Source organism: Lepus europaeus, chromosome 15, assembly GCF_033115175.1.
Source record: "Lepus europaeus isolate LE1 chromosome 15, mLepTim1.pri, whole genome shotgun sequence".
NCBI classification, from domain to species: domain Eukaryota; kingdom Metazoa; phylum Chordata; class Mammalia; order Lagomorpha; family Leporidae; genus Lepus; species Lepus europaeus.
This window is the reverse complement of record NC_084841.1, coordinates 54,415,624-54,430,808: the sequence shown is the minus strand read 5'-3', so window position 1 is coordinate 54,430,808 and position 15,185 is coordinate 54,415,624. Positions and strand designations below refer to the sequence as shown.

The 15,185-nt window shown below is 45.4% G+C and overlaps 1 protein-coding gene across 8 annotated transcripts in view; it reads right to left on the bottom strand.

Moving 5' to 3' along the window:
* Positions 1–15,185, bottom strand: part of MAST4 (microtubule associated serine/threonine kinase family member 4) — a 634,279-nt gene that overhangs the window by 171,243 nt on the left and 447,851 nt on the right. For 2 of the 8 annotated variants that reach the window (XM_062212158.1, XM_062212160.1), the window contains exon 1: positions 4,736–4,906. The exons of the other annotated variants lie outside the window; for them this stretch is intronic. In XM_062212158.1, the coding sequence (XP_062068142.1) occupies positions 4,736–4,827 (92 nt within the window). In that variant the 5' untranslated portion in view covers positions 4,828–4,906. Of the gene's footprint in view, positions 1–4,735; positions 4,907–15,185 lie in introns of those variants that run through there. 8 annotated transcript variants of the gene reach the window in all.

Genomic DNA, 15,185 nt, shown 5'->3' with positions numbered 1-15,185 from the left:
TAGGTGCCATGGAGGTTCGGAGGTCCTCACAGAAGTCAAGCAGAAACACAAACAACTTCTGAACGCTGGGGCTGGAAAACAAACCTCATCTAGATTCTCAAAGCTGCCCTCCAGCAAACCACAGGCCCACTTCTACCTGAGCAGCAATGTTCAGGAATCCATGGTGGCACTTTACTCCAAGTGTCACAGAGAGGAAACAGCAGTGAACGAGAGCTCAGTGCCATCCCCCTAAAAGTTGTAATCCAGAAGGAAAACAGAAAATGCCATAAACACAAGCGGTTTGCATGGTATGCTGTAGGGGGTTCCTCAATGGATGGCATACCCATAAATCCACGAAATGGACAAGTTCCTCTAACATGTGGATTTGGGCGGAGCCTAGATTTCTGTCCCTTAAAGCCCTAGAGGAATGGCTATACTGAGACTTCCTGCAGGAAACATGAGAAGGGCAGAGAAGAGGAGCGGGCCCCCAGGGCAACAGGTGAGCTCTCACGTCAGAGAACAGTCACAGTCACCCAGACTCTCCCAAGTCTGCAAAGGGCAAGACAGAACAGAACAAAGGGCACAGGGACGGCGCCTTCAGCTCATCAGCTCTCTGTAGCCTTAATGAATCCAGGCCCAGGTGCAAGTCTGTGGCTTCCTTTCACCAAGAACTCCAGGAGTTAAAGGCTCACTTAGGGCTCTGAGTAGAAAAAGAACCATTAAGTTTTCCTGTGGGAGGAAAAGTAACAAGTCGTGCTGTGCTGAACTGGCAAAGATCATATGATGAAGCAACTGACAATTTCCATCAAAACAAGGGTTCAGGATAAGAGCTGAAACCATCTACCTCTCTCTCTCTCTCTCTCTTTGTCTCATATTAAAAAAAATATATGTGCTTGAAGGGCAGAGGACCCGAGAGAGAGAGGAAAGAGAGAGAGAGAAAGGCACTAAGAGTATGTATGTGTCAGAGAGAGCTGTCATCCACTGGTTCACTCCCCAAATGCCCATAGCACCCCCAGCTGGGCCAGGCTGAAGCCAGGAACCAGGAACTCCACACAGGTGCCCCATGTGGATGGCAGGGCCCCAGATATTTGAGTCATCGTCTCTGCTTCTCAGGGCATTTATTAGCAGGAAGCTGGAATAGGGAGAGGAGCCAGGACTCAAAGCGAGGTACCCTGATATGAGATGGAGGCGTGCCAAACATCATCTTCATTGCTGCCCCAAATGCTCACCCAACTTCTCTTTCTTTAGAGATTATTTATTGTTATTTATTTGAAAGACAGAGAGAAAGAAAAGAGAATCTTCCTTCTGTTGGTTCATTCCCCAAGTAGCCATAACTGCCAGCTCTGAGCCAGGCTAAAGCCAGGAGCCATGAACTTCATCTTGGTCTCCCACATGGGCAGAGACCCAAGTACTTTGGCCGCCTTCCTCTGCCTTTCCAAGCACATTAAAAGGAAATTGTATCAGAAGCAGAGTAGCAGGCACTTCGATATGGGATGCCAACATTACAAGCAGTGAATTAACACACTATGCTATAATTCCAGTCCCCAAATTCCTCTTTTCTTTAAGTGGAACATAGCCCTTTGAGCTCCAAGATGTTCATTCACAGATTTCAAGCTGAATTTTACTCTTTGAAGCAAGAAGCTGATACCAAAGAGAAGGTTAAGATGAAGTGCCCTGGTGGACAGTGTTGTGGTGTAGGGAGTTAAGCCACCACCCACAGCACCAGCATCCCATATGGGCACCAGTTCAAGTCCCAGCTGTTCAGCTTCCAATCCAGCTCCCTGCTAATGTGCCTGGGAAAGCAGCAGAAGATGGCACAAGTGCTTGGGCCCCTGCCATCCACAAGCAAGACCTGGATGAAGCTCCTGGCTCCTGGTTTCAGCCTGTCCAAGTCTTGACCATCACAACTATTTAGGGAGTGAACCAGTGGATGGAAGATTGATCAATCTCTCTCTCGCTCGCTCTCTTTCTCTCTCCTTTTTCCTTCCTCCTTCTTCCTCTCCCTCTCTGTAGCTCTGCCTTTCAAATAATAATAAAAAACAACGTAAAAAGATGAAGTCTCCTGAGTTGCAATGTTCATTAGAACAAGTAGGTGGTATAAAATATTCAAAATGAACAACCTGTCAGACAGTGCACAGGAAAGAAACTGGCCTTGGGCAGGAGAGTTGTTCCAGGATGTCTTCACCTGGACCTGGGGCCACGTACTTTGAGGGTAGCACAAGGACTGGGCAACCTGGAAGGAAGAGATCCTCTGGATACGACGGGTGTTTAGGGAACTTGGCCAGCCACGTCAAGCACGAGCTTGGGCTGGGAGAGGAGACAGGATTCGGGGCAGTCGAGGGACATCTCAGAGGAGAAGAGTTGCAGCGTGAGTGCAGGTTCCACGTCCATATGGAAGGACAGAGCGAGAACGGATCGCAGAGTAATAATAGAACTCAGCAGCCGCGTGCACGGCCCTGGAGAGAGCATCTGACCTTCATCTTCCTAAACCTGCACTGTAAATACAAAGCAGCGCTGGCCCTCTGGGATGGCCGCGACCACACTGAGGTCAAGACGACCTTCAACATGCTTGTTTCCAAACTTCACCGATGCTGGAAATCCTTGTAACACACAGGCCATACCAACCTCTACTCTTGGAAAGGAGGGAAGAAAATCCACCTCCCTGTCTTTCTTGCTGGACTGAAAGTGTGGGCCCATGTCTTGGGGAGTGGAAACAGCCCTCCACCACCCTGCTGCTGGGATCAATCCAGGTTACTGTACAGCTAGACTCTGCCAGCACGCGCTGTCTGGATTGGAGTGTGAGGGCTGTATCGATGTTGCCCTAAAGCCAGAGCTGTGCAGCCGACTCTATCAACAACACGACCCACAGGCAGGGAGGGGGAGAACGGATCCAAGTGCTTTTCAGGTTCAAACATAGACACGATGCCAGAGCAGAGTAATTTTTCCCAGAACTGGCTCCAGCCAAGAGTCAAGGCTGCGCCACAGCCAGTACTGCATCACTCAAACCTACAGAAGGGCTCCCATCAAGTTCGAAGTTGAGAAGTTATGGAGTTTCCCACCAAGAGGGGCTGGCCCTATTCACAGATTGCATGCATCCCTCTTCAACTTTATTAGCTGTGTTGGAGGTTCAGGGCCCGGATGACACAGCTTGAACAAAAATGACCGATGCCAAAAGAAAGAGTGCCTGAATGCACTATTATAGGACAGACTAGGAAAAGCATGGCCACGTGGTTAAGAGGCAGAGCTTTAGAATCCAACAGGGCTTAGTGGTATCTACACTGTTCAACCTGTATTCAATGTAAGTATGACTTTGCAACCTGCCCGATGTCACACATGGACAAATACACACAAACTGGTGAGCAAGTGATTTGTGTGTGTGTGTCGTATGTGTGTGTTGTGTGTGTGTTATGTATGTGTATCTCTGTGTGTGTGCATAAGCAGTTCATTTGAGAGAATTCTAGGACGCTTATGAAATCTAAGAAATACTAGGGGACATTTCAAAAGCAACAACTACTGGGCAGACATTTGACCTAGCAGTTAAGATGCTACTGGGAAAGCTACATCCCACATCAGAGTGCCTGGGTTTGAGTCCCAGCTCTGCTCCGAATTCCACCTTCCTGCTAATGCTCACCCTGGGAGGTAGCAGTGATGGGCCAAGTGGTCGGGCCTGCCAGGTATGTAGGAGACCTGGATTGGGTTCCCAGCTCCTGGGTGTTAAGGGAATGAACCAGTGGATGGAAGTTCTCTGTCTCTCTACCTCTCAAATGAAATAAACATCTGTAAAAAGCTTTGTTCTAAAAACCTGCTAAGTTTTCCAAAGCGCTGCATATCTGCATTTGTAGTACAAAACATCAGAAGTATAACCAAGCAGAGAGAACCGTTTTCTTGCGTCCTTTGAACACCAGCACGGAGAGATTATGAACCTCCAAATCTGATAGTCTGTATCCTGTTTATTTGGCTCTGTTGTTGCTCTCGTGCAAGTTCCCGTGTAGGTGTGAGGCAAGTTTTGAAGAAAAATAAAGAACCTGTGTTTATACAGCTCAGAAGGCAAGCCCTCGGAAATCATCACAACGCTACGATTCTGTGCTGGTCACCACGGTAGAGAGGAGAAGCACCTTCTTGAAAATCAAATTCCGTCAAGCCCAGTGTCAGCAAATTACCTCTGAGCTGCCTTTCACTTGTGGCATGAGCTTCAGCGTGACTTTAAAAACTCTCCTTCCGTCAAATAGGTGTTACAAAATAAAGGGGCCAGCCTTGTATTCATAACAAAACCCAGTAAAAAATCAACATGGCAAAGTTATGCAGATCTGCCCCTTTAAGCAGTCAGTATGAAGCAAGCTAACTTGGGCTATCACTACATCCTATATCCTAGAAAGGTCAAGCATTTAATGAGGGGGACCTCTGAGAGCCTGTGAAGAGCAGCAGAAGCCCCCACGGCTGATGAATGAAGGGACACACATGATCAGATCAAAGGGACAGACCCGGACCAAGTATCTCCTCCGCTGTCGCCTTGCTCTCTCCCCCTTACTCAGAGGGAAATGTCTGGTTCCCCACATTTCGGAAGATCAACTCTGAGAAACAGCCATCCAATTACCCAGGAAACCACTGGGACAATGGAATTCTGACACAGTGCTCGCGGAGCAAGGAACAAACTTTTTAAACAGGGTCCAACCAACAAAATCCCAGCTGTTACGGGTCCCGCAGCCCTGGGCTGAGAAAGCGCCCCCTCTCCAGGCTGGCATCCCGGCCACTTTACCTTTGTGTCCTGCGAAGCCTGTTCCCACTCCTCAAATGAGGCAGAGTAAAGTTTGAGAGCACAGTCCAGAAATTGGGGTCAGACATATCCATTTGTTTCTCTCTTCAATTCACTGTAGGTTCAAGGCCATAAGACCAAATATACGGGGAGAGAGGAAAGAAAAAAAAAAAAAGGCAAAAAAAAAAAAAAAAATCCCAATTATCTGCTCACCCCCCTGGGAGAAAACGTGCTGTGGACTGAGAGCTGAAGAACAACTTGGAGCATGTCTGAGAATTACGCGGCCGGGCCTTTAATTAATACGCAGCCACCTCTCAGGCTCAGGAAACTTCTTTCCTCCCGGTTCGCGCTCCCCGAGCCAGGCTTGGCCAGCTATAAACAGTAATTACAAGAGTTGAGCCTGCGTCCTGCTCAAAATGCTGTCTGTGTGTGATTCAGTCCAAGGTACTTTGTCATCTGTTTGGCAGATACCATTTGCAGCTCCTGCGTGGGGGAGGGAGGCCAACGACTATTTTAAGTCTTCGGTTCCGGGAGGCTGTTGCTTATCAGCAGAACCATGCACATCCGAACATGCCCAGTGCCCAGCTTCCTTTTGGTATCTACATACAAGGAAAAGAATTCAAATCCCAAAAAAAAAAAAAAAAGCTTCTCTCACCCTCCCCTCCTGGGGGAGAGAAAATAACAAAACAGGAAACTTGAAAGCACTCGGAGAAAATCAGCCTATGGGAGGACTTGAACCTGACACCTAGCTGAGTTGCCCTGGCGGAGACCGGCGGTGGTGGGTAGGAGGAGGGCAGCAGGGCCCTGTCCCCCAGGGCTGTGCCTGGGAGCGGAGCCTCCTGGGAAAGGGACACCCCGCTCCCCCCCTGCTAGGGCTGAAATGGATCCGTCCCACAAAATAAATAAATAAAGCGGCGCGGCTGGGACCGCGCCGGGGTGCGTGCAGCACACCTGAGGCGGGTGTGTGATTCAGCGCGGGACGGAGCCCGAGGAAAACACTCCCAGGAAAGTCGTGATGACTCTGCCGTGACGCCGTGGGTTGCATAGGAAAAGCGTGCAAACGGGCAGCTGGGCAAGCCCAGGAAGCCACACTGTGGCGTTCCACGGGTGAACTACAGGGAGTTTGGCTTCCCAGGGGAGCCGCAGGGCACGGTGGTGGTCACCCACTGCAGCCTGGAGACCACGTGGCATTTAGGTAACAAATACTGGGCCGAAGGGAAGGAATGAAGGGTGGGGCGGGGGAATCAAAGCCACTGGAATTCATTTCCAAGAAAGGCAGGTAATGCCCACAAACTAAATGCATGGCTCAATGTACATACAAATAAAAATAATACAAATAGAAAGCTGCCCCGTCTCCTGTAATGTGGCAAGACATTTTAAACATACACAATTTTAAGCTAAAATGACCCATAAACATGGTGTTGTCCATCCAGTAAATAATAAGAACAAAGTCACAGGAACAGGAGGAAAAAGAGAAGTGGGCGTGCGTTCCAGTTGACAAGGGAAGGGGGTGGGTAACTGGAAGCCAGCTGGGGAGTCCTCTTTACCCAATGTTTCTGGCCCACGGAGATATTTCCACACCAAGGACTAAGAGTTCCTGGTGAAGATTCATGTATTAGGCTTTAGCTGCTGCAGATAATTGAGGGTGGAAGAAGATGACAATATTTTCTTGATTTTCCATTGGAGAAACTGAGGCTCTTGGACTCTAAGTGACATTCACTGTAGACTGACGCACTTGGCCCAGTAGTTTTCTCAGTTTGTTTGTTTGTTTGTATTAGATCTATTTTTATTTATTTAAAAGGCTGAGCAACACAGAGATAGACAGAAAGAGAGCATCCATCTGCTCGTTCACAAACCAAATGCCCACAACGGACAGGTCTGGGCCAGGCTGAAACCCATCTGAGTTTCCCATGTGGGTGACGGGGGCCCAAGCATGCGGGCCGTCTTCCGCTGCTTTCCCAGGCACATTAGCAGGGAGCAGAGAATGGGAAGTGGAGCAGCTGGTGCTAGAGCCAGAGGTGTAATATGGGATGACAGCGTGGCAAGCCGTGGCTTAACCCACTGCCTTACAATGCCAGCCCTGGTCCAGTAGTTTTGCCCTATGCTAAGTCACATGAGATTTACAAACATCCCTGGCCTCTACCCATAAGGTGCCAGGAGAGACCATCAAAGAAGTCTGCACACACGGCCAGATGTTCCCGAGGGAGCGAAATCCTGCCTGGTTGGAAACCATTGCTGCAGATAAAGTCTCCATTGGAGAAGGTGGCGTGAAGTACCAGCTGGGAGCAAAAATCCTGGGTTTTCATTTCACTACTGAGACCATTGGCGGGTCACTTAATCTCTGTCCATTTTCCCCAGCGGCAATATGGGGTGCCCAACAGGACCAAACTCTAAGAGGTTAACACACACAAATGAAAGTGAGATGCCATTCATTTATCCCTTCCTGCCATAAATGTTGGAAATAGAAACTAAAATACTCTGTCAAGAGCCTAAGAGGCCTCCCCACAGCCAGCCCCACTCTGCAGTATCAGGAATGTGCCTCTACAGAGGTGCTTCTCCCTGTTATACTTGACTGCTTACTGCCACCTTCCCTGTGACTCTGGGAGTCCCTAAAGCCTAAACCCATTTTTTTTTTTATCTTTGTATTTCCAGCACTTGGTTTATGTGGCCTTTAATCAATGCTTTTTCAATGGACACCTCAGATGCCCAGCTATCTATTATGTTTTAAGATAGATTTGAAATGATCAATATTAACAAATCAATAGATTTTCCTCAAAGATCTTGAATTCTTAAGAATCCCATGAGGATGCTGTTACATTATAAAAAACCTTCTCTCATTGACTCATTTTCATCTGTATTGTATAACTGGAAAGATACTAGTGCTAACATTCCTCAGGTCTTAACACGGCTCTAAGAAAAGTTACAACCAAACCCCAGGAGAACTCCCTTTGAGTTCCACCTCCCCGCCTCAAACGCAAGCCTAGGGAATAACTTTTTGTGCTTACTTTGAAGTTTCCTAGATTAAGAGGGATAATTACGTACTACAGGCTTCCCCGAGAAGGGTAATGGAGATGGTGAGAGGGGACCTGAAACTGTGCTATACAAATTATGGGTTGAAGGAACTCTGGGACGGAAATGCAGACAAGAACATCCAGGGAGCAAGTCTGGATGCCCCCAGTACTGAAGTAACTACGAGGAGGAAAGTTTGGATCCAGAGATGGAAAAGGCTGGGTCGAGGGTGTACTTCTTCTAAGGGGGCTTGAGCAGGGATCACTTGAAGATCCGTGGGCAGGAATAAAGCTCTGTGTGGTTTTAGGAACTGATGACTTCTGTCCCTCCAACTTTGATATTCTCAGTGGTCTTTATGGAAAAGCCCAGGTATTTGGGCATCATCTCTGAAGGCGACAGTACCTAAAATGGACAGATCAATGACATAAAACATTTATTTCTTCTTGACTGAAAGACGCCTCTCCTGGCCTATAGGCATCAGATGTCATCGCCACTTTCAACTCCGGGATTTTGAGAAATTCATTACATAGATTCTCAAAGGGGTAAGTAAAAAACAAGAATACCTTTAACTACGTATATTTTCATAGTGTTTTGCATTTCAAAGGCTTGGGAGGATTTGGATTGCATCCAAAGTGAAAAACTAAAAATAGGTAAACTGAAAAACAGGAGCCAGAAATGAATTAGTTAATAGAGGGAAAGTGGCTGATCCATTCCCACACTCCTTTAAGATAAGAGTAGGTGTGACACCAAAGTATAACTTGTCTTCTAACCTGTTTGACTTGATTTGGGAACCCTGTGATTCAGAAGGTGAAGCAGTCAGTAAACACAAGAATTAAAATTGCCAGAACTACTGACATTTTCCTACAGATGGAATAATTATATGGGCAGAAACTGAAGTACACGTAGTTAAAATGGTCATAAAACTACAGAACTTAGAGAAGGAATTGAGACCTTTGAAATCCTCAAGGCGATAGCTAGTATGGGTCAATACATAGACATTCAGCCAGATTTTCTACTTATTGCACAACAGTTAAGCCTACACGACAAGGAACAAGCTTTTGTGATCCAGAAGGCTCATTCAGCTAATCAGGATGATATCATTGGCCATTGTTTTTATGAGAAAGGTAAATGAAATAGAAAAACAAGTCTGTCATCCTACTGAAAGACTAGCTTAGGAAGAAAGGAGTATTTAAGAGTCAAGTCTTCCACTCTTCACTTTCCTCCTATGTGCAAACAAAGCCAGGTCTTACTTCCTTGAATCTGTCTACCTCCCACCCACTGCCCCATGCCCATTAAGGAGGAATCCTCTGCACAACACAGAAGAGTGCTAAAAAATGAAATTACACTTTCCAGTTTGTGTGTGTGAGGCCTGGGAATCCCCGAGTGCCTACACAGAATACTCTGGTCACAAGGGCATGTCCATTGAGAAGACACTATGGAAACTACAGTGGATATTGGGTTCCTATCAGTATTCCATCTGCTCCTGGTCTACATAACAGCTTCTGCAATCAACTAACCTTGACCTCTTCTCACCTCCATTTTCAAAGTGCCCAGAAATGATTATTTCCCAGGTCACTTTGGTACACTTCGGTCACCTTCGAAATGCTGCCTTGAGAGTTTGATGGTAGGAATGTGAAGAGCAAGGCAGTTACCCAAAATGAGCAATCCTTCAGAAAAGAAAGCTTAAAGACTGGCATAGAAATGTGAAGAAAGTTACATCGATGAGAAGCGCATTGAAAGAAAGCTCTTCTAGTGTTATTAAACAAATCTGTGCTCACAATGCTAAAATATGGAGGCAAGAAAAAAGACAACTGAAAATCCACCTGCAGAGGCAGATCTCAACGCTGACAACCAAGAGACCGATAGTAAGCAGGGTTACATTAGCCAGTGAGAATCGCAGAAATTTTTAAATGGTATCACAAGGTAAGAGAGATTCAGGTTCCTAAAGTGAATGGATCAAATAAAGGGGGGAAAAAAAAAAAAAGAACTGGTCTCTGTTTCCTGACAGGTTGAGCAGAGAACTACACAATCCCCAAGGGTAGTATAAAGGATAAGGCCCAAGAGAGAAAGGACCAGACTGGGAAGAGAACAAAGTGTTTTTCTCATTCTCTAGACCTCGGCAGTCAGAGCTTAGAAAGATAGCAGAGGATCAATAGCTTTACCAAAACCTAAGAGACTGAATGGAGGGTCAGGGATCCTGAAGCACTTTTCTCCCAGTGACTCCTTAATTTGCATGATGGAGTAACACGTGCCTGGGGCAGCACAGCCCACAGGACTGGGAAGGGTTCAGAATCACTGCTGGCAAGCACACCCAAGCTCTCTGTCCTCGGATTTCAAGCAGGGGAAAGCCCTGGCTGAGGACTCACAGCTCAGCCTGATGGAGCGCCATCCCTGGGAGAAGAGCGAGACTGGCTGCCAGAAAAGGCAATGGCAACCTTCCAGGGCTGGGAAGGAGACGGCCGAGAGATCCAGAGATGAGTGTGCCTCTTCATGCAAAGCAGCTGTCCGAAAGGTCCATCAGGGAAGCAGGTGGAGCACCAGCTTCTAACAGCCAGCCAGCCAATGATGGAGCATACAGTGACACGGGGCCATCAACGCCTCCGTCAGCATTAGGACGGCTAACTCCCATCTGGCATTAATCACACGGCTTGCCACATGCTCAAGGTAGTCTTCCCACGAGCCCTTGACCTCCAAAGGATCAGACATTGCTATGCTGAACTCTGCTCCTGAGAACTGCTCCATGAAAGGCTTCTCCCAGTGTAACAACATCCAAAGCCATCTGTTTGTGGACCAATCTATCTGCCTTAGAGGAAGGGCTCTTTGGGCAGACGGGCTGCATCTCATCTGAAAATCCCAGTACAACCATGAGGATGCATGTGAAGACAAGGCAAAAAGGCCCAAAGGGACACAGAAAGACTGCAGGTGGAGGCGGTGGACAGGGGCAGGAAGGGAGTAAGGAATGCATCAGCTGAGGGTGGGAAAGCTATGTCATGCCCAACTTGGGGTTGGAAGCCTGATGTTTTAAAACTCGGCCTCATGTGTGTTTTATAACAACAGCTTCTCTGTCTATTCCTATTTGAGTTTCGTGGGTCCATGAACCCTTTCCATTATCTATGAGCATTCTACCTATTAGGCAGCTCTATTGCATCAGATTTCAAAACCTTGGAAAATAGAGACCAAGCATATGTAACTAATTGTATGGGCTTGTACATCTACACCTACTTACACAGGACATTCTAAATGCTTTTTGATGGCAAGTGAACCTCAGTTACTAATTACTCTGTTAGACTCTCAGTAGGGAGTTAGCTTCCAAGGACATGGCGCTTCTTGATCCAGAAGCTCAGGTCTAAGGTACATCATTTTTCATGCAGCTCGTGAGCATGAATTACAGTGCAATTATAAGAAGTGTCAATTTGGTGTAAGTGGGTCAGTGTGGCTATATTTAGCCCCTTAGTAGCTGACACCAAGCCCTTACTGTAAGATAAGATTAAGGTTAATTTATCAGATCTTCTTTTCTTGAATATTTTTCCAGGTCAGACTTCTAAAGCTATGGAAAATTCTCCCATTAAAATGAGAACTCGAGGGGCCAGCGCTGTGGCACAGCGGGTTAAAGCCCTGCCTGAAGCGCCGGCATCGCATATGGGTGCCAGCTCTAGTCCCAGCTGCTCCTCTTCCGATCCAGCTCTCTGCTGTGGCCTGGGAAAGCAGTAGAAGGTGGCTCAAGTCCTTGGGCCCCTGCACCCACGTGGGAGACCTGGAAGAAGCTCCTGGGTTGGAACGGCGCAGCTCCAGCCATTGCAGCCATCTGGGGAGTGAACCAGCGGAGGGAAGACCTTTCTCTCTGTCTCTACTTCTCCCTGTAACTCCGTCTTTCAAATAAATAAAATAAATCTTTTAAAAAAATGAAAACTTGGAGGGGCTGGCACTGAGGCATAGCGGGTAAAGCCACCACCTACTGTGCCAGCATCCCATATGGGCGCCAGTTCGAGTCCCAACTGCTCCACTTCTGATCCAGTTCTCTGCTAAGGCCTGGGAAAGCTGTGGAAGATGGCCCAAGTCCTTGGGGCCTGTACCTACATGGAAGACCTGGAAAAATCTCCTGGCTCCTGGCTTTGGATCAGCGCAGCTCCAGCCATTGCAGCCATCTGGAGAGTGAACCAGTGGATAAAAGAATTCACTCTCTCTTTCTCTCTCTGTCTTTCTGTACCTCTGCCTTTCAAATAAATAACTAAATATTTAAAAATGAGAAGTAGGAATTGCCATCAAAGAGAACATATTCAGATAGAGGCAGAAACTACATGCTCTCTCACAATTCATTCCATTGTTAAGGCTGAGTCAAATTATTATACACATCAGAGGTACTATGGGAATGAGGAATGCATGAAATTGCCAAGCCAAAAAGCTCTCAATCAGCCTCACTGTTATATTGTTCTTAAACCAACAAGGATTCTTTAAAGATGTACTCATTTATAGAAAAATAAAGTCAGACAAGAAAAGTACGTATTCTGAGTATTTATCATAAACACATCACAGCCAGACAGCAGGCATAAGTGTTGGTATTTTATTACAAGGAAGGTGATTATAGGCCCACAATATTACACTATATAGTCCAAAAGAGCTAGAGGAGATTATTCATCACAAGAAAGTGACAAAAGTTTAGATAATGGATAACCTAAGTATCTTGAGTTGATAAATATGCACTGTATAAAGGTACCAAAATCTCACTATTCCAATAAAAATGTACAATTATCTGCCAAATTTTTTAAATAAAAATGAAAAATAAATCATATACCACAAAAAATTGAAATGCACGCATCCAAGGAATATTCACAAAGTTCATAAAAACTGCATATCATGAAAAATTATGCATAGATTTCATGTCTTTTGTACCAAAATAAATGTATATTTTAATTCTATTTTTTCCATGAGATTTTTGAAGTCCTTTCATATATGGACATGTGTGTGTTTGTATAAGCAAACATATAAATATATGTATACATATATTTGAAATATAATTCCACATCCTGGAATTTACACAAAGAATATAATTAAGTATGCATATAAAGATTTATGGATGTAGAAATTAATTTCATAATTCCTTATAACAGCATAACATTGGGCAGAAAACAAAGGTACAAGACAAAAGCAATTGTGAATAAATGCTGAATTAGTCATGAACAAATTTTAGAAAATCAGTGAAGATTATCCCAGTAAGGGAAAGATATCCAGGTTCTATTGTGAGGAATTTAAGAATACGCTGGTGCCGCGGCTCCATAGGCTAATCTTCTGCCTGCGGCGCCGGCACACTGGGTTCTAGTCCCGGTCAGGGCGCCGGATTCTATCCCGGTTGCCCCTCTTCCAGGCCAGCTCTCTGCTATGGCCCGGGAAGGCAGTGGAGGATGGCCCAAGCCCTTGGGTCCTGCACCCCATGGGAGACCAGGAGAAGCACCTGGCTCCTGCCTTCGGATCAACGCGGTGCGCCAGCCACAGCGCGCCGGCCGCGGCGGCCATTGGAGTGTGAACCAACGGCAAAGGAAGACCTTTCTCTCTGTCTCTCTCTCACTCTCACTGTCCACTCTGCCTGTCAAAAATAAAAAGAATACGTCCCTTTATAGGGCAGGAGGGATTTTGCAGATGTGATGTTAAGGACCTTGAGATGGGGAGAGTCCCCAGGCTATCCAGGTGGACCTTAAATGTAATCACAACAATCTCTAACCCTGAGGAACAGGGCAATTTGAAGAGCACAGCAGGGAGTTGTTGAAATGGAACGCTAAGCTGCTGGTTTTGGAAATGAAGGAAGGGACCAAGAGACAAGGAATGGCATCTCCTAGGTGGACAACGGGAGGGAACAGATTTCACCTTGGTGCTTCCAGGGGCAGATGAGCGCAAATGAGGCCCTGACTTCAGCCCGTGAAACTGGCTGATCTTGGACTTTTGATCTCTCCAACTCTAGTAGAACAAATTAATGTTGTTTTAAGACACTCAGTTTGTCAGAATGTACTACAACAGTAATTTGTTTAGAGTAGATGTAGGAAATGAAATTAGTGATGTTTTCAAAAGAAATATGTAATGGCAAAGGTACCTGACATTGTGTTTTGAAAAATAGAGTTCTACGACCGTCACTGTTTAGAAGGTTATACATGGGGTATACCTGGTGGTACCAAGCCACCACTTGGGAAGCCTGCATCCCCTATCAGGGTGTGGGTTCCAGTCCTAGCTGCTCCCCTCCTGACCCAGCTCCCTCTTAATGCACCTCGAAAGCAGGGGATGATGGCTCAAGTACTTGAATTCCTGACACTAACATGAAATTATTCCAGGACTGAGTTTCTGGTTCCTGTCTTCAGCCTGGTCAACCCTCAGCTCTTGTAGCCATTTGGGAAGTGACCCAGTGAATGGAAGGTACCCCCTACCTGGTCTGCCTTTCAAATAAATAAATTTAAAAGGTTACACATATGTGATCGCTGATACACAAAAAAGATGGAAATATTTTAATGCAAATCCATAAATGCGGGATGATTGATTTCATTCCTCTTTATACTTTTATATTTTAAATTATTTTTAATTAAAAAATTTTGTTTTAATTTCCAAGAGCCACACATTTGACACTCTTGTTATCACATCCTGAAAGTTTAAGTTCTTGAGAATGTCAGAGTACTTTAAAGAGTTTACAAACTTAACTAGCAAACATGCATTTGCACTCTGACATTCTCAGAAATGCTGATAGCTATTTTTTGACAAAATAAAATGCATATGTAAGAGCTCCATGAGCCTTGGAAACAAAAACTAAAATTGCTTAAAAAAAAGAAATCTTTCCAACTCTCAGGAATTTTATAATATCAAGATGAAAAATATCTGTTTTCTAGACATAAATTCTCATCTGTCTATGGCGACTGGGGAAAATGGGTATTTTCAAAGCTGACTGGGTTATAAATCCAAACAATACTTTCTTTTTGGTTGAATAGATGCATTATTATTTGCAGATTGGTGCGGCTGTGCATTTATGTGAGCAGTTTTGAATTCCAGACCTGCCTCCCTGCACTGTATCATAAACTTTCTTCTTTCCATGCTCAGAAAAATCAGTAAGCAAGCTTACTTTGACTAGTACCAGATATGTATACAGTTAAAAAAAAAAAGTTCCTCCTCCCAAAGAATTAAGTAGCTATAATTAGGGGTTAGTTCCTCTTATCCCCCATCCATATGAGCATGCTTATTATTGTCCATTATGCGAGATACTTCAGATTTTGTCTTCTCCTGCCAGTCATACATTCTTTAAACCAACTTGATGTCCTGTATTTTACAGAAATACAACAAATTAACGTCCATGGTGATCAAAACACTTCTCAAAAACCATTAGTTTTCTTAGTAGTTAATAAGAACTACTACAGCGGGCAGTCAGGTCCAGCTGTATAGTGACAGATGGGTGATGGATGAAGACCTATCAATG